At 41.7% G+C, this 20,054-nt stretch overlaps 1 protein-coding gene across 1 annotated transcript in view; it reads left to right on the forward strand.

The window, feature by feature from the left end:
- LOC134579337 (solute carrier family 66 member 2-like) overlaps nt 1–20,054 on the forward strand; it is an 83,727-nt gene that overhangs the window by 39,024 nt on the left and 24,649 nt on the right. The window contains exon 4 of the mRNA XM_063438600.1: nt 16,769–16,985. Coding sequence (XP_063294670.1) covers nt 16,769–16,985 — 217 coding nt within the window. The remainder of the gene's footprint in view (nt 1–16,768; nt 16,986–20,054) is intronic.

Genomic DNA, 20,054 nt, shown 5'->3' on the forward strand with positions numbered 1-20,054 from the left:
ATTTGACTGTGAAATAATAGAAGTCTGTTTCCTTCACACGTGTGAGTTTCAGGGCCTGCCAGGGCACAGTGTCACAACAGTGCAACTCATATCTGGTGTAACAGTAGTGTACATTAAAAAAAACCTAGAAATTTGACTGTGAAATAATAGCAGTCAGTTTCCTTCACACGTGTGCGTTTCAGGGCCTGCCTTGGCACAGTGTCACACCAGTGCAACTCATATCTGGTGTAACAGTAGTGTACATTAAAAAAAAAAAAAAAAAACTAGAAATTTGACTGTGAAATAATAGCAGTCAGTTTCCTTCACACGTCTGCATTTCAGGGCCTGCCAGGGCACAGTGTCACACCAGTGCAACTCATATCTGGTGTAACAGTAGTGTACATTAAAAAAAAACTAGAAATTTGACTGTGAAATAATAGCAGTCAGTTAACTTCACACGTGTGCGTTTCAGGGCCTGCCAGGGCACAGTGTCACACCAGTGCAACTCATATCTTGTGTAACAGTAGTGTACATTTAAAAAAAACAACACTTTTTTGACTGCGAAATAATAGCAGTCAGTTTCCTTCACACGTGTGCGTTTCAGGGCCTGCCAGGGCACAGTGTCACACCAGTGCAACTCATATCCTGACAGGCCCCAGGTAAGTTGTCAAACTGTTCTTAAACAGTTTGACTACTTACCCTGGGGGGGGCACTACGGCACTACTGGCACCATAGCCACTACAACATAATGTAGTGGTTATTTAAATAATCTACCAGTGCCACTCCCAAGATTAGGGGCCCAGTATATGCTGCAGCGCTGTACATATATACAACCTAGAAATATTTTTACTTGGGGCACCTAGGAAAAATATTGAAATATTAAGGGCGCCTTGAACCTAAAAGGTTTTGGAACCACTGCTTTATACAATAATTAAAAGATAACCAAACGTGATTTAATTTGCTTTTCTCTTAAATTCTTTTTTTATTTCTATAGCATTTTCTTGAAAAGTTGTGGTTTGACTTGTTTTAATGCCGGGTTCTCGATAGTTATCACTGTGATGGGGTAACGTCACATGGAATTACTCCGATATCCGAATTGGAAGTCATGTATTGGATATCTTGCTAGATTGCCATGACTGGCTGCGAGCTGAGCTTGTCTGACCTACTTTTCTAATAATGATAACGCAATGAGCCATGAATTGAATAATGCTTCATAGACAAACAGTTTCATTTAGATTATACAAAGGTTAACAAAACAAGTTCGAGAAACTCTGCCCAGTCATACGATGCATCACCCCAGGGCTTTAGGGCTTTTTGAACTAGAGAGGAAAATGTTTTATATTTTTTTAAAAGCCCATAATATGTTAACTATTTTACCAACATGGCTGATTTGGGCTACATTTTTGCAATTCAGTTTTCAGTGGACGACATTTAGTCGACATCCCAATAAAATTCAGAGCTAGTTCTGTAATCATTTGAGAAATGGGCATTTGGTCCCCAATTCATTTGTAATTTGGGTAAATTATTTTATTGGGTTTTTCAGTTATAATCCAATAGCTAACAACGGCACTCGAACAGGTTAACATCCGATCATTGAGGTATCATCCTATAAAAAGAGACAGCTATTCCTATAATGTCACATACCAAACAATATGGAAATACAAAACACCAGGTTTTCTTTACCTGAATCAGCCTGCAGGCAAATCTCAGCTACTCAAAATTCTGAATATTCTTTGTGGGGCTTCGGCTAGCCTTCCAAAACAATATTTCAAATTTCTCTGCACAACTCACAGGCACACATACTGCACAATATAGTTAACTGCTGATGTGTTTTATATGGAGGAATAAAGTATCTGGAATAACGTATTAGGAATAAAGTATCTGGTGCTCTCTTGCGATAAAAAAAGTCCCAAAATTTCAAATGGACATACAATGGCCCTTTGTTTTGGGAAGAGAGGTCTTGCCTTCATTAGGGGTCCAGTCAATTTTGGGGATTTAATTAACTTTAGTGTCACAATAAGTGACACAATGTTTTTTTGCACCTTGACTGTGTTAGGTATGTTAGGCAAATCTCAATAAAGTCTTTGCAGTCATAAGCGTGCTGTAGGCCTAGCTCATAGGGAGATAGGGAGATCACGACCTGTTACGAGAACCTCAATACATTAAGAGCCCCTCACAAATGTATCTGTATGCTGATCTTAAACATTTTGTTTCTTGGGACTTAAACCCACAATATAAACTAGTTAGAAATGTTTTATAAGATAATTATGTAACCCTCACCCGACTCGCATGCATACTTCTAGTACCCAGCACCCAGGGACCTCTGCTGGTGGAGGTCAGGAGGTCACGTTATTACATCTTCGCTCGCCCTGTCCTATTACTGTGGAAAAATGTGCTAACGTGTTAACATGAACAGTAATGAGTATGGATTTTTTACCTTTCCCAAAGGTGACACTCCTTCACCTCAACTGAATGTCACATCATCAGAAAGTGACCTGCCATAAATTGCTGACAGCCATTCTAGGTAGAATTTGCTGTAAGTATCAGTTAGACGCTAGTCTCTCCGAGGTAATACTGATTCTTAAAAAACCCACCTATGGAAACAGACTGCTCTTTAGAACACTCTGAATACCCGCAAATGCTCACCGGTATGGTAGCAACCTTACTCTACCGGTTAGTCATGTCCTGGAAAACATCCCTTCATTTCCTGTGCCCTCCAGATTGCCAACCCTCTTTGTTACATACCTTGTCCTGTTGCTCTTTACTACGTCTCATTTATCCTCTCCCATTTTCCATGATCTCCCATCCACTTCATTACATTATCGTTTCCTTTTTGCAGTGTCCTGCTTGAGACTTTATGCATCGTATGATTTTTCCAAAGTACTTACACATAGCTCTTTGAACATGGTACTGGAAAATAATGACATTTGTATTGTGAAAAAACTAATCTCAATAAAATCCAATTTAATTCCAGGCTGTAGCATAATAAAACGAGGAAAGGTGGGTGAATGCATATAAAATATAATATTTAAACCATATAAAATATAATTATATAAATCATATAAGTACATTTAGATCATTTTACTAGAGATAAAAAAAAATGGGGTTATTGAATAACAGGTCTCCTGTTGACATCTATGGGGAAATGCTAAGCAGTTGCAAAGGATAAACTTATCTCATCTAACAGAATCTAGCCTATGGTGATTAGTGTGCGAATATGCTAGAAAACAGAAAATGGAATCTTGAAATTTTCTCTTTACGTTAGTGGTTTCCAGTTACTGGTTGAGTAGAGCATCTCAAACCAATGGGATTCAGACTGTTAAAATGGTTGTTCATTCATTTGCAGTTTTCCTCAGTTCCTGGTTAAAGCATCACTATAGGGTCAGGAACACAAACATTTATTCCTGACCCTAGTGTTAAAACCACCATCTAGCCCCTCTGGGCCCCTCATATAGTAAAAATCTTACGGTATTCAAGCCTGAAGCTGCTGGCTCTGCCCTGTCTGCCTCAGAAAAACAAGCAGTCTGCTGACATCAGCAGAAGTGGTGGCCTGATCCAATCACAGTGCTTCCCCATAGGATTGGCTGAGACTGACAAGGAGGCAGATCAGGGGCAGAGCCAGCATGATTCAAACACAGTCCTGGCCAATCAGCATCTCCTCATAGAGATGAATTGAGTCAATGGATCTCTATGAGGAAAGTCCAGTGTCTGCATGCAGAGGGAGGAGACACTGAATGTTTGGATACATTTTAGGCAGCAATGACCCAGGAAGGATCTCTAAGAGCCATCTGAGGAGTGGCCAGTGAAGTTATCACTAGGCTGTAATGTAAACACTGCATTTTCTCTGAAAAGACAGTGTTTACAGCAAAAACCCTGAGGGTAATGATTCTACTCACCAGAACAAATGCAATAAACTGTAGTTATTCTGGTGACTATAGTGTCCCTTTAAGTAAACTGAGTTCAGTAAATGATTTAAAGGTCAGGATTACACTGTTCCTCTATTCACTGAGAGAGGAAACAACTGTACTAAAATATTGTTATGTGAAAAACAATATTATAGATTGTTCTAAATACCTTTAAAGAGCCCATCACACAATCAGGGATCAATTAATCTCCTGTCACTAATCCTTGTTCGTGTATACGGATTATAAAACGCTCCTTTCTATATATAAACAGAAAGCGTCAATGTTTTAATGCGCATTTTGTTAACCTGTCATGGCTTCCAGTTCTAATCTATAATATGCCTTAGGCTGGCTTACTTCCATTACAGAATTTAACTGAATGTGTTTCTACGGGAAATATCACTAAGTGGTTCCCAGTGACCCGGTTTTCTATTTGTTAGAAAGCTTAAATCAGACGTTGCTTTACACGGATTACTTTTCATTCCATTGAAGATAAGATGAATTGATTCATCAATGTAAAAGCCATTAGCTGTTGAGTAACGAGGTAGAATGAATGGAACATGTGGAAAATAAAGATTCTTGTGAAGCTTGTTGTACACACAGCGGCTTACATATCTATTTCAAGACAGATATATACCGCGGCAATTACAGGAGCCCCGTAATCATTCAGAGCTTAATCAACATTTCTGAACATTGTGCCCAGTAGGTGCTCCTACCAGGAACACACAGGGGACTGGAGCTTGCAACCATGGGTCACTAACCTCCATGGTCATCTCCCACCAGTTCTGGTTGTGGTGGAAAGTCCTGATTTGGGGTCCATCCTCGCTTTTTCAGGGTTGCCACCAGAGAAAGTAGCCAGAAGGAGCAGTGTATATACATAATTAAATACATTGATGACTGATTTCAGGACACTACTTTTCAAACACGAGAGCTTTGTAGCACTCTGCGCATGTATCAGCCCATTAGGCACACAGGTGCACCATGTTTAAAAGACACCTTTTTGTTCTCACCTCCTATCTTGAGTTATCCACAACATGAATTGTTTCATTAACATAGAATCCTTTGTGCCACCTATCCCACATGAATGCCCGCTGAGAATGGCACTTATAACGTATACTGTCGTGAGCCAATCAGAACACATCTGGAATTGAGATCATGGTCAGTGACCAGGAATGGCCATTAATGTCCCGTGGAGAATACAAAATGGTATCGCACATGTCTGCTAGAAAACCAAACCTTCCACAGCAGTATTTGTAACAGCAGGCAGAACCCATAATTTATATTCTAAGTTAGGTCTATATAAGTTGAACTTAGATATCGACGGTAATCTAGCTTTGGTGGGGTTTTATGCATTTTCTTGGGTATGTTAATATTTAGATGTAATAATTCCAATGTTTCATTGTTCATATAAATTGGAAATATTAAAGGGGCTTACTAAGAACCATAAGCACTGTAGTGGTTTATTGGGCAAACAGTCAATATATGGGGAAACAAGCTGATGCCCAATTTGTTTTGCAATACAAATTTTTAAGCTGTTTGACCAATACTGGGGCTTTCCTGGTACTTATGTCTGACCCATTTGCTGCTGTTCATATAATGTAAAAGTAAACAACGGTACTGGCAGTGGGCTAGCCCCCATTTGCTCAGCCTATTGTTACCACCCAAATTAAACAGTAATGCAGAATTCCCTTCCACATGCGCCATACCTACATACAACAAACCAGCTCTATTTCTTTTCAACCCATTTCAAAATATTTGAAACAAACTGGGGGGAGTGGAGTTTAAAAAACCCCACAAAGACCTTGATGACCTGTAGTAGTTATGGTGTTTTGAGGGCCCATTAATTTGTTAGCAATTCATTATCTTCAGTTAGATAACAGCTGAAAAATCACTGCATGGACCAAATTGTGATCAAATTATTCAGATCAGATTCGGTTTTCGGAGAGTATTCAGTATAACTAATAGAATGTTTTAATGTTATTCTTATACTGGAACTTTACATCTATAATTTAATTTGCCAAGTTGAAGAGATTAATATTTACTAACAGGGCCGGCGCATCCATAAGGCGGCACAGGCGGCCGCCTTAGGGCGCCAGAGAAGGGGGGCGCAAAAATCCGAATCCCCTGCCTCTGGCTGGAGACTCGGATTTGTAATCTCCCCTCTCTCCCTGCAGCCAGCACACAGGAGCCTGGCAGTGAAGTCAGCCGTCCTCCTCTGATGATGTCAGAAGGGGGCGGGACTTCTACTGCTCCCAGACTCCCCAGCGGTCCTGATTGCAGCTCCAGCCACCAGCCTCCAGTGCAGCCCATCCCATCCCATCCGACCACCAGGGGTAAGGTTCTCCCTCCTGGACCAAGGTAAGTCTCTGGGAGGGGGTGGGGGAAGAACTTGTAGCATTTTTTTTTTTTTTTTAAATCAAAACGTTTTTTTTTTCAGCCCCTTTCTTCAGCCCCTGCCCCCACCATACTCCCCCTGCCCCCCACCATACTCCCCCTGCCCCCCACCATACTCCCACTGCCCCCCACCATACTCCCCCTGCCCCCACCATACTCCCCCCTGCCCCCACCATACTCCCCCCTGCCCCCACCATACTACCCCTGCCACCTCTATAGCCCCTGCCCCCACCATACTACCCCTGCCACCTCTATAGCCCCTGCCCCATCATACTACCCCTGCCCCCTTTACAGCCCCTCAATAGCCCCTGCCCCCTCTACTGCCCCATGTGCCCCTCTACAGCACTTCTATTTCCCTCTACAGCCCCTGCCTCTGCCCCCCTTTCACACGCCTCTACTGCCCCTGTCTCCCCCCTCTACTTCCTCTACCCGCCTCAACAGCCCCTGTCCCCCCCTCTACTTCCAATTTACCCCCTACCATACTGTCCCTGTGACACCACTTTATTGCCTCAGTGTCCCTCGTTACAGCCTGTGCCCACACCATACTGCCCCTGTGTCCCCCTCTACTGCCCCTGTGTCCCCCCTCTAGTGCCCATTTCCAACCACATTGCCCCTTTGCTCCCACCACAGCCCCTATACTCCCTTCTACAGCCTCTAACTCCCTTACTTTACATCCCTTCCACTCCCTTTTACCCCATATCTCCAGTACAGCCCCTATTCCCTTACTACAGTCCTTACCCCCACTGCAGCCCCTCTCCCCCAAATTGCTGCCCATATCCCCCACACTACAGCCCCTGTTCCCACTTGCAGCCATCAACCTACTTCAGTCCCTAACCCCCTACTACAGCCCCAATTCCCCACTACATTTCCTAAGCCCCCAATTACAGCCCATAACTCTCAACTACAGCCCCTGTCCCCCTACTACAGCCCTTAACTCCTTAATTAGAGCCCCTATTACCCCACTAAAACTCACTACCACCTCCCCCCCCCCCACCCCCCACCACCCAAGACTAGGTTCTGGATCTGCCCCTGCTCTGTATACCTGTCTGCATGTCTCTGTATGACTGTCTGTCTGTGTCTGTATGTCTCTATATGACTGTGTCCGTGTGTTTCTGAATGTCCCTGTATGCCTGTATGTCGCTGTATGACTGTATCCATATGTCTCTGTATGCCTTGTTCTGTATATCTTTGTGTGACTGTCTGTGTATATATGTCTCTGTATGCATTGTTCGTTATGTCTCTGTATGCCTGCATCTTCATGTCTCTGTATGTCTGTATTTGTATAACTGTGTTTTTATTTATCTATATGCCAGTGTCTGCATGTCTGTGTGTGTGTGTCTGTATGACTGTATGTCTGTGTACCTGTATGTGTTGATTGTATGACTGTGTGCCTGTATGGCTGTGTTTGTTTGATTGTGTGCCTGCATATTTCTGTGACTATGTGCCTGTATGTGTGTGTGTAGCTATATATCTATGTCTATATGGCTTGGGAGGGAAAAGTTACACAAAGGAGCCTGAGGGGAAGAGGGACACACAAAAAAACAGGCTGAGGGGAGAGACCCACAGAAAAGGGCTGTGGGAAAGAAAGACACACAAAGGGGCTGGGGGGGGGGGAAGGAGATACACATGGGGGTTGTAAGAGACATACAAGGGGGTGTAAGACACACTAAAGGGGGGTACAATACACTACATGGGGATTTCAAAAGGCTGGATATGAGACACCGCTAAAGATACATCTTATTTGTGTGTGGGGGGGCGGCAAAATTCATCTTCGCCTGTGTAGCCAAAAATCCTTGCACCGGCCCTGTTTACTAAGCATATATACTTTGTATCATACCTCACAGTAATAGATTATACATCAAATACCCACAGCCCTGTCTTAAACCCTCTGAATATATTAAATCCCAACTGGCTCAGGATAAGTAATCTCTGAAATGGATATCAAGATCTAAGTAATCTGCTGATGCCGCAGGGCACTGGCACTTTTAAGTGGCAATAACAAAGGTTCATTTATCCATCCCTCCCAAGTGGTCCTGTTTTGGAGGGATAGTCCTAATTTTGAGAAAACCCACAACACGCCTCTTTTCTATCTTGATGTCCTTCTTTTCTAGAATAAAAGTCTTTAGAAATGAGTCTTTGTAAATAAAACACTTTGGTCTTTATCATTAGCAATTAGTAGGTCATGAGGTGTTAGCTCCACCAAGAGCTGGACCCACGCACACACCCTACTACAGGCCCTACTACAGGCACTTTTGTATCATCTTAAACAAGGAATATGAGAAGTCTGAGAATGCACAACAGCTTAGAGAAATTCAGTAGCTTGCACTTCGGTAAATCCCAGCTCAGGTCTCAAAATAGTTTTGCTCACTTGTGCCATGACAGAGAGATCCAGTTCCAAGGCGTATCAGACTAATCCCACCCATAATGGCAGTCCAGAACCAAAGTGGCGGCAAGTTCTCTCTGCACAAGAGATATAGCAACTCCAGACAATCGTTTTGACCTTCTTTGGGCCTCGTCAGCGAGGTGTGGCTGATACCCCTCAAGGCGCAGTGAACAGGCGTCCATCTAAGCTGCTCATTAATTATATCTGTTTGAATAGAATGAAGAGAATGTAAATTGACTGTATGGTTATATATGCTTAGATATACCTCATTCTTTCATGTTCAATTTAACATTTAGGCAATTATTTGAAAAAAAAGCTATTTCATTTCAGTTTGCTTTGCTAATAAAGTTAAATTTCGTGTAGGATTGAGTAATGTTTGCATACTGCCTTTGTTAACATACTAATTAAATATGTTATGCCCCCTTGCAGCCTACCCCCTGCCCACACCCTAGTCTTCCTTAGTCATTTAGAATGTTGGAGGCTGTGGCATTGTTTCTTTGGATACTGAGTCCTTTGTTGACATCTCTCTATTTCTGTTATATACTTTATATTCTGGTGGGGAGCCAGGTCTCCTTATTGCACAATGTGGCAAGCAGAGTGTCACTTTCTAAATAATCTATAACAATTTATATACATGTTAGTTGACAAACAATATTTACAGCTTGGGGGCAACTTGGGAACCCTACTAATTATAGGCTTACTGCGATCGATATGGAGCACTTTGGCACAGACGGTGCAACCCATCTGAACGAACTAAACTACTACAGCTTGCTTGTAGGAATAATTATATTGACAATAATAACTCTTTAACCCCTTGGCGACATCTTCAATTTTAGCCTGTTTGGGCACTAGAGAGACATTCTAAGCACCATAAATACTACGTGGTACTGAATGGTTTAAAGAGTCTGTACCTGTACCCTCAATCTGTAAACACTGACATTTCTATGAAAATGCTCTGTTTACGTTTGTCCCTAAGGACAGCGTTAGTTGATGTCACTCTGACAGCCACAAGAGGTGCTTTCTCTTACGTTCATGCAATTTTTGAAGACCAACGATCAGCATCTTTAATACGGTTGAATTAGGATAATGCATCTCTTGTACGACCATAGGACGCAGACGTCTGCATATTGACTGCATGTAACATAACAAATTTACCGATACTGATACTGTATTACCTTCTAACTGTTAATATTGTTTAGGTTTATATTCATTTATAATCATATTGCTGTTCCCGATTTTGCGAGACCTGCGTGTCTCCTATTTTGCTATCCCATCGCACTGTTGTACATTTTCGATGACACAAAAAAAAAGCCGTTTGAACCAGGAGGGGGTGGCAGTAGCTTGTGTGGCAGGAACGGGGTAGACTGGCCTCCGGCTTAAGGAGGCCAGTTTGCTCTGTTCCGGTTGCACGTGTTGGTGCTACCTTTTCCAGCTTTAAAGAGTTTTCTTGATATATCATACTTCACTTTCTTTTTTTGTAAAGTTACTATGTGCTCTACATTGTGTCTTTTGAGCAATAAGAAATAAATATTCTAAAAATAAAAAAATAAAAGTTTTTTAACAAAGGATAATGCATCTCTATAAGAAGATGCTGGTTGGCGTAGCGTTCAGCTTGCTACGCGTGACATTAGGCCCCAATGCTTCTCTTTGGAGAACCAGTGGATTGGCTGAGATCAACATTACTGATGATTGGTGCAGGATGTTATATTACTCTTGCAGGCAGGCATGGGCATTTAAACAGGCAGGAGTAAACTCCTACTTTAGAAATACATATTTGTATTTTTAATGTTGGAGTATTCCTTTAACCCCTTAAGGACCAAACTTCTGGAATAAAAGGGAATCATGACATGTCACACGTCATGTGTCCTTAACCCCTTAAGGACCAAACTTCTGGAATAAAAGGGAATCATGACATGTCACACATGTCATGTGTCCTTAAGGGGTTAAGGGGTTAAAGGATTTATAGTTTTTATTGATTTTGGCCTCACTAATATGCAGTATGTTTGGCATGCCCAATTAATTTCTTGTCTGCAGCTTTTGTAAGGCCTCCCCTTCTTCCCCAGCCCAGATTATCTGTGTCTGTCCAATCACAGACTCCCAATGCAGCTCAATTAGAAGTCTTTGCAAGGCAGGTGCTCTAGGCAATATCTGCCTCTTGAGTTTATCTCCACTGAGCTAACCAAACCAGGAAGTAACAGGATCGGTTGTCTGATCCGAAATGTCAAGAGGCCATATCGTTTAGCGGAGATGTAGCCTTTAAAGTTGTAAGTTAGAAGCTAAAGTGGTTTAGGGGTTGGCAATGTTCCTTTAAGCCTACCTCTTTTGCCACACCCTCCCAGTTCGAAAACATTTTAATTTCTTCCTTATCTGTGTATATGCACAGTATAGACACTGTATAGGAAATCTGCCACACAGGCTAATCACCCCAAATAGAGGAAGCACATGAAAGAAATCACCATATGGTGCAATTTAGGGGCACCAGTTTTAAAGAAGGATATTATGGAATTGTAAAACGTACAAATCCATGCCACAATATTAATAAGGGGAATGGAAGATTTCAGTTATGAAGGAAGACTAGAAGAGCTTAATTCTATTTTTTTTTTAGAAAAAGGTCTCAGAGGAAATTTTTATGGCACTAGATAAATATATCAGGTTTATGCAAAGGTTTGTTAATGTAAATTTTTTTCACATGCATTAATAGGTAGGTTTTTTTAAAGCGTGGAATGGAATGGAGTTGAACGGAAGAGTAATTTTGGATGTTGGGAGGGAAAATGCCGAACTTTAGGAGACTGCTTGCTAAGTGGCGAAAGCATAGATTGTCCTAATGAAAATGTCTAGTCAAATTAGGATACCAGAATAGCAGAAAGACAATCCAGCATCAGGAGAGAAGAATAGTCAAATCAAACCACATCAAAAATATAGGATAACATAATATGCAAACACATTAAGGGAGTAATAGAACCATTAAAGAGCACTGATTCTAGTTTGAGCATACCAACGTCATTACTGTACCAAAATAACCGGGGCATGCATGCCCATAATTACAAGATGTGATTAGTTGTTTGATCTTTGATGGTATTGGGCTGGTAGTGTGTGGTAGGACCTGTGTGTGTTGGTATTATTCTGGCTGTGTGTTATGGGGAGTGTGTGAGATACCAGCTAAGGTGCTGGTCCATGTTGTTGTTCTTTTTTCGCCTTGACTACTGCAATCTCCTTCTCAGTGGTCTTACATGTTTCCAGATTGCACTGCTGCAATCTATAATGAATGCGGCGGCACGGCTTATTTTCCTGTCCGCCCGCACCTGCCACGTCCTCCCCCTCTGTCAGTCCCTACATTGTCTTCAAGTTAGATATAGGGCTCAATTTAGTTTAAGATTCTGGTGCTTGCTTACAAGTCCCTACATAATGCTGTTCCAACCTACCTATCCTCCCTAATACACAAGTATGTCCCGTTGAAGCTCCTGCGCTCTGCCGAAGACATAAGTATATCCTCTGTCCGTACTCCCACCTCGCCTCCAAGACTTCTCCAGGGCTGTACCTTTTCTATGGAACTCTCTTCCCTTCTCTGTTAGACTTTCACCTAGCCTCCACTCCTTCAAAATATCTTTCTTCAGTAAAGCATATAATTTAAACTGTTTGCGGGTTTTCATTCCCCCCCTTACCCCCAACACTCCTCTCATGCAACTGTCAAAAAAAAGTTCTCAGTCAATTATTTTCTAGCAACCTATTTCATTACCTCTACTTATACCCTTTTTCCAGTGCCCTGTCGTGGTTTCCACTAGCTGGTTATCCGAGAGTGTGTTCCTGATCGTGTTTTTTCTGGTACTTGACTTTGGCTTTGTTTTGACTTCCCTGATTTCTGGTATCCTTGACTTCTGGTTTTCCTCATCATTGCGTCTCATTCTGTGTCCCTGACCTTTGCGAGTATTTTGACTATTCCCTGGTACGTTAAATCCGGCCATTCTAAGGTCTGGTTAGACGTTATCCTTAGTCTTTAGGTGTGATACAATTCTGGTGCTGGATCAACTATAATCCTGACAATACCCTACTACCTCTAGCATGTAAGCTCATTGAGCAGGGCCCTCAACCCCTCTGTTCCTGTGCATCCATTTGTCTAGTTACAATTACGTGTCTGTTAGTCCACCCATTGTACAGCGCTGTTTGTGTGTGATGTATTGAGCTGTTGTGAGAGGGACAGTTTGTGAGTATTTGTGTGGGATGGTATTGGGTTGTGTACGTGTAATGGAAACCGTGTGTTAGCATTGGGCTGTTGTGATGAGAATGTGTGTGATCATTTTGTACTGTCAATGTGTGATGGGGTGTCATGCTCCTGAGCAGGTCAGAGAGAGGACGATTGCCAGGGTTATTGGTTGAAACTTTATTTGTCTGTTTAGACATAACAATTTACTTGAAATAAAGAATTAAGGCAATATGCCACAAACAGGATACTTTGTGAGTAAAAACAGAATAAAAGCAATATGCCACAAATGGGATATCATGAAAGTAAATGAATTAAAGTATTTTATATACTAGTAGGTTTGACGTTATTCCCAAGGAGATAATTAGTTTGTGGAATGTCACACTGCAGCCAGGTTCAGGATGATACAGGGTTGAAATAGTTAAAGCTGGTAAATCGTTTCGGTATAATATAGTTCAGGTTGCTTACAGGATTATGCAGAGTTTCAGTAGTTGAGACAGTTAAGTACATTCCAGTATAAAGTAATACAGGTTGCTTACAGGATCATGGAGTGATGCAGCAGTTGAAGCAGTTAAGGATCTTCAATGTGGTAGATCAAACAGGTAAGTCTCTTCAGATTTAAATAATGCAGATAAATACAGGATGTTTTCAGGAGCCAGGATCAGAAGTTCTATGTCAGAACACTGACTTCAATGTCAAGGCACTGTTGTGTGCCGGGTGTAGACTAATGGAGCCTCCTCATTAGTTAATACAGGTGAGGATGTTAAAGTGAGTGGAGAGATTAGTGGCTAGGGAGGCCACTAGAGGTGAAAATAAGGAAGTGAAATTAAAGGGGCAGTAATAAACGAAAAAGTCTTACATGTCAGTTTTGGAACCTGACATGGGAACTGTTTTTGTTTGTGATGGTTTTGGGCTGGCTGTGTATGGTGGGACTTAGTATGAAAGTGTTGTTCTGTGTGTGATGGTAATAAATTGTCTGCATGTGATGGGGACTGCTTTTGTGTGATGTTAAAACACTACAGACATGCTAAAGCTTTCTATGACGCTGTTGCAAATCCTCTTTGGACTCAAAACTAGTGAATTTCTCTGAGCCATAGATACACAGGTCCCAAAGTTGGCCAAACTCTTCCTATTAGCTGGGAGGTATGCTAATATGAATCTAGGAACCACGGGAGATGTCCTCAAATTTCAACACAACACTCCCATATTTGCAACTCCTAATAGGATACGAAATGAAAACTATGAGTGCGTTAATGCAATGTTGGTAAAATTATCAAATGTAGAGCTTGGCCTCGTTCCCCTATTAGATAGCATCGGGTAAGTGTTAATCTGTGCTGTGAGATATATGAGAGCTGTATAATAGTATGACTTGGGTTTCTTTATACAAACTATTTATTTCTTACTCTTACTTTTTTTGTCTTTTTTTTTTCAATGATGATTCTCACAAATCAGTTTTAATTGGCAAAAAGTTGCTGTTCTACCTGTACGAAATCCTTCAGTTTAATCACTTTACGTCAAGGGAGGCCTTCATCGAATTTCTCTGCAAATCTCTTCTGCTCCTTTGGGTAGCAAAATTATGGAAGAAACTTTTATCTGTCCAGAATGTACCCATCAGAACCGCCAGGAATCCGTTCCGTGTGTATCGCATTTATCTGTAGGACAAGTACAGACATTCTTAAACAGTTCTAACAAACATTGTAATGTTTGTATAAAATACTTACCTGCTGAGCTACCTAGCACAGGGAGCAATGAGTGTGATTATATATATAGATATTGCAGCAATGCTCTTATTTAACCCTATGAATACTTTATGAGATGAGACATTTATCTAAAGTATCCTGCTCACTCCTCTCACATAGAGAGATAAAAATATTTATTTTTACAAAAATAAACTTGTTTATAGCACATTACTTAGACAATTATCTCACAACAATAAATGTATCAGGCTATATGAAAGGCTTTGCTCCGACGGGATTGCCCCCAAGGGCATGATTACGCTTCTGTACGCTCACCTGAGCGCTGAAACCGGAGAATGGGGAAATCCGAATTACATGTATCAATGGGAAATGGACCTCGGGGAAGTCTTGGAGAGATTGGAGTGGAGGGAAATATGGGAAGCGAATACCGCTGTTTCGATTTGTGTCACTCTCCAAGAGCAAGCATGGAAAACTATGCTTAGGTGGTATACCACGCCTGTGAAACTTTTTTGCATGCACAAATTAGATAATGATGATTGTTGGCGGGGCTGTGGTTCCCGGGGCACGTATATCCACATGTGGTGGGAATGTTCAAAACTCACCGGCTTCTGGAGGTCAGTAGAAGACCTCTTAAGGCAGACGTTCAACAGACCCCTTCGTCTGGATCCCTGGGTATATCTGCTAAATAGATCTCTCGATGGTTGGACCAGGAGAGAACAAAAATTGGTACATAAAATAACCCTAAGCGCGCGCCGTGCTATAGCGATCGCGTGGCTTTCCCCGGAGGGCCCGGACTTCCCCGGAGTGATATCTAGGATTAGGGAATGTAGAATAATGGATGACTTAACTGCTAGAGTGCGGGGGATGATAGCGTCATTTAAAAAGATATGGGAACCATGGGACACTAGCCTGCTGGGCTCGGGCAGTGCCTGACGGCACTGTGTCTTGTTTGCGGAGCCCCCACCCTCTCTATTTTTTCCTTCTTTCCTCGCACCTACCCTGCTCTCTATACTCCGGCAACTTTGCCTTTTTTCCTCTCTCTTTGCTCTGGCTTTTCACTTTTTCCAGTCTCACCCTTTTATAGTTTCTACATTTTCTCTCTCTCCTCCCTCTGGTCTCTCCATGGGTGGAGGTTTTTTTTTTTTTTTTACACCTCCTTCAGATATGAAGATACGGTTGGATGAACAATGTAGTCTGTGAGCTAGTTGGGCACTCACGTAGATTGGGATCGCGGTCTAGCTGCCATACAAGTAGCACTCTACAATACCAAACTTTAGACAGCAGACACCTTGGACACATATTAGGGATTGGCATGTAATGTCAATATACCAATATACATTATGACCAGGCGCAATGAATGTATTGTTTCCATTATTTTCCCGATTTATTCTAGGCTTATATCACAGCCATAGTGCCTCTTTTTATATCAACATGCTACGCAAGTAGCCAGGCTGCCCTTACCCATCATCACGGAATTCGATTTTGCTTTTGTATGGAGTGCTGCGTGCCATCCAACTCACTGTTCCTAAATAGAATTGTGTTTTATGTTTTTCTTTTTTACTCTTATACCTTAAAAATGTGCTGTATTAATCTATGATCTATGACTCAAATACTGTAAGATGCATACAGACGCTTGTCTGACTCTTTGTAATTGTTGTTGATACGTGCACGACAAAAATAAAGAATTTAAAAAATAAATAAATAAATGTAGCATGGTAAAACAAGGTTGAGCTCTCCCATGGACATCTCAGAGGCTCTAGCACTTTAGGTGATGTGCTTGTGTACTATCACCAAGTGCCGGTGCCGAGTCCTGAATGAAGGGACACAGGGGCCTTAGATCTAGCACAGTTGGAAAATATGCTCAGCTGAGTCCACTGGATTCCAATATTACAAACCCAATTACACTTTAAAACTGTCTGAGAAATTCCTTGCTGACTTTAGATATAGTGAATCTGACCAATTAATGAAATGCCAATACCATCCTGCTGTGAGCAAACAGGACACCAAAGCAAGACCGGTTAAAGCAAGGTCCAGTCTGAGACCATTCATTGAAAGATGTTACGGAATCAGTACCCGTGAGTGTGCTATTGGTTGTAATATGTATGTAGGGAATATTAATCATATATCTCCTGCAATGACTCTAGACGTGGATCTCAGGGTCACCTTACTGCCAACACTGCCAAGCATTCCATTTAAATGTAAATTATTTTGACAGATTTTGAACTTGACTACTTTTGGAAGTGGAGCAGATTTGAAGACTATGTCCAGTTCTGCTTCTCTCTGACCATCTCTGGTGCCCTCTTGACATATCTTTTCCTGGATATCCCAGCATACGTGGAAGGAATTGGGCTAGTTTCTCTCCTAACAGAAGCCACACTCGGCATTCCTCAGCTTCTGCAGAACTTCAAGAACAGGTCCACACGGGGAATGAGGTAAGAGAATTCATTCATTTAAAGTCATAATTACATTTGATGAAAAACTAATGTTCTTAGGGATTGAGCAATCAATAAATTTTCACCTTTTATAAAATTCCCAGGTTTATACTTTAATTAACATTTCTGTACAGGGTTAAAACGGAGTACAGGGTTAAAAAGCTTTTTTATTGGAGAAAATAAGTTACGAAAATTGCAGATAGAAAAAACATATATTATTATTTTTATTTAGCTATAAAACTTCAATATATTTCGTAGTGGTGAAAAATTAGTGTAAAACATTAAGAAGGAGGGTTGAGGATGGCTTTCGGAAATGTAAGCCTTGATACTTTTGGCTGTTTGATATTTTATCCAATCAGAATCAGTTACTGAACAGAAAATGCACAGATAACTGTAGTCCACCATCTGACATCCTCGATAGGCTCCATATCTTTTATATTTCTAGAAATGTCTTCTTTTTAAGGTGAACTTGGACGGATACATACATGTAAAATGATATGTAAAAAAAAAACTAAAAACTATTTGGTTATCATGCATGAACAATAAACATAGAGAAATGATATCGGCTGATGCAGTCTGCTAATCTGTTTTAACAAGATCACATGTTACACAAAAAGAAAAAAATAACATTGTTTTGTATAGCCTCCATCTTCAGGCATGTCTCAGGTGACACGTTTATGGGTACACGGACTAGTCTAATAAATGTCATTTTTCAGAACAAACTTCAATAAAGGATAATCTCAGCGTACGAAATAAGATGCAGGTTCCTAATTAACGTGTCATGCCTAGGAACGACATTAGTTATATTTATGTTGATTTGTGCCTTCCCTGTCAGATTCCTCTTGTGAACTACTTATTAGTAAACCATGTGCCAAGCTGGGAAATCATACCCGCGTTATACCGCTGGAGAGCCAACCTTCCTGTCTCTGAGGTCTCATAAAACTAAAGTTGATTTATTATTTAAAGTTTAACTTGGTACAATTATTAAATATCTATAGACAGCTCCTGGGCTTTTACAAATAAATGTAAATAAATGTAATAAATCCTGCTGTAATGTGTCTGTACAGATCTATGATGGCGGGAGCTGGCTGTATGTTTAGAGCACAGTGTGTGCAGATAGTGACCTATTAATTAGAATTTGTCAGGAGACAATGTTACGTTCCCAAACTCCAGCACGTGACCTGGCACCTGACATAATAGTATAACACAGTCATGATAACAATATTGATGCATGGCATTTGGCATGTCACATTGGCACCTTGGCTCATGCTGAATACACCCAAATCGTTCCTTATTCACAGACTATTTATAGTCTAACTCTCTAACCCCCATTACTCCCTTAGCCTAGTATCTGAGAGTAATCTGAATTTTCTAATTATTTTCTAATGATGAATACCATTTTTTTTTGGGGGGGGGGGGGGGAGGGCACACGATATTAAGGGACACTATAGTCACAAGAACAACTACAGCTTATTGAATTTGTTCTGGTGTGTAAAATCCTTACCTTCAGGCCTTTTGCTTTTCAGAGAAAATGCAGTGTTTACATTACAGCCTAGTGATAACTCCACTGGCCACTGCTCAGATGGCTGTTAGAGATCCTTCCTGGGTCATGGTGTGGTGGAATCTCGGTAAAAATAAATTTAGTAGGCCGAGATTACCACGTGGCATGTGTACGTGCATATGCTGACGTATCAATCAGTTGGTTGCACGTGGCAAGATACGATCAGTAGTGTACGGAGCATGTGCAAGAATACAGGATATAGTATTCCCCTCCTCCATTGTGCTGGACAAGCCATGCGGTCAAACAGGAAGTTAATTCTTATTTGTGTTGATTGGTTAAGAGAATGTGCGGGTGGAGCTTAATATGGGAGGAGTTATGTGCCTATATAAGGAGCCTGCACTATTGTCCGGGGCTCAGAACTTGTGGTATTTTGGTGACGCTAGTCCCTCTGAGTCCCGATCGGTGATCCAATAAAGAATCTCTTCCTTCCTGAAGAAACCTGTGTCCATCTCTCTGTGCTTGGCTTCCGTCAGTTTCTCCGATATCATTTGGTGCATTGGCCGGGAAGCTCATCGTTCAACGGTAGCTGAGAGGCAGAGGCGTGAGACGGTCTATCTTTGCCCACGTTCTCTACGGCTGCACCCCTGAACTTCTGCGTGGACCTCCCTTCGTCTCGGCGCCACTGGGCCGTTGTCCAGGAGATCATCGGCCTCTACGTGAGAAGTGCTGGGGTGTCCCCGTCGATGAGTGTGAACTCAGGTTCAGGAACGAGGAGGTAAGACAACTGCTGTTTTAGACGGCAGGACCCACTAGGGGTATACCGATTGTGCGGTAGGCCCAAAGGGGTTTTGAATCTGTGTATCTGCCCCCTCTGTCGGAGGGAAGGAGCGAAGGCGCACCGCTCGATCGAACGCTCTTTAGTCAGACCGTTTGATTCTGTTAGTCAGGCGGGGCTCTGGTGTAAATAGCCCTAGCCGGACACCGGTGTCTTGTCTAGACTAGCGTTCTAGGGTGTATATTTTGTTCGCTAGGTCGGAGGGACCGGGAGACTAAGCGGCGTCTGTGTAAATTCGGTTCGCTAGCTCTCAATCTATCTGGGCTAAGTGGGAAGGCGTGTAAATTTGGAACCCACTAGACTTTTGATAGTGCGACTAAGAGGCGTCTGTGTAAATTCGGTCCTCTAGCTCGCTATATATGTGGTGATTGGGCAGTGTGGCTAACCAAAACGTATGTAGATTGTTTTTAGGTAGTCCATTCAAGGTACTGGCCAATAGTTTAGTTGGGAATTGTAAATGTGTTAACGATTGTTTAGTAAAGTGTATATCTTGTTAGATAGCGCGAGCTCAGCCGTCTAGCGAGAGTGTTAATAGTGTGTTGCTGTATTATAGTGCACGGTACCATAACCCTGTATATTTACTGACACTGTATATAAGTACTAATCATTGTCGTCAATTGCATGTTTTAACACCATAACCACTAATAATTGTATTGTGACCTTAACTTGTGCTTTGACCTATGCTAACCGTACTGTAACCGCTATTTGTAAAAGACGATGTTACTGGGGTGTG

The sequence above is a fragment of the Pelobates fuscus genome, chromosome 12 (assembly GCF_036172605.1).
Source record: "Pelobates fuscus isolate aPelFus1 chromosome 12, aPelFus1.pri, whole genome shotgun sequence".
NCBI classification, from domain to species: Eukaryota; Metazoa; Chordata; class Amphibia; order Anura; family Pelobatidae; genus Pelobates; species Pelobates fuscus.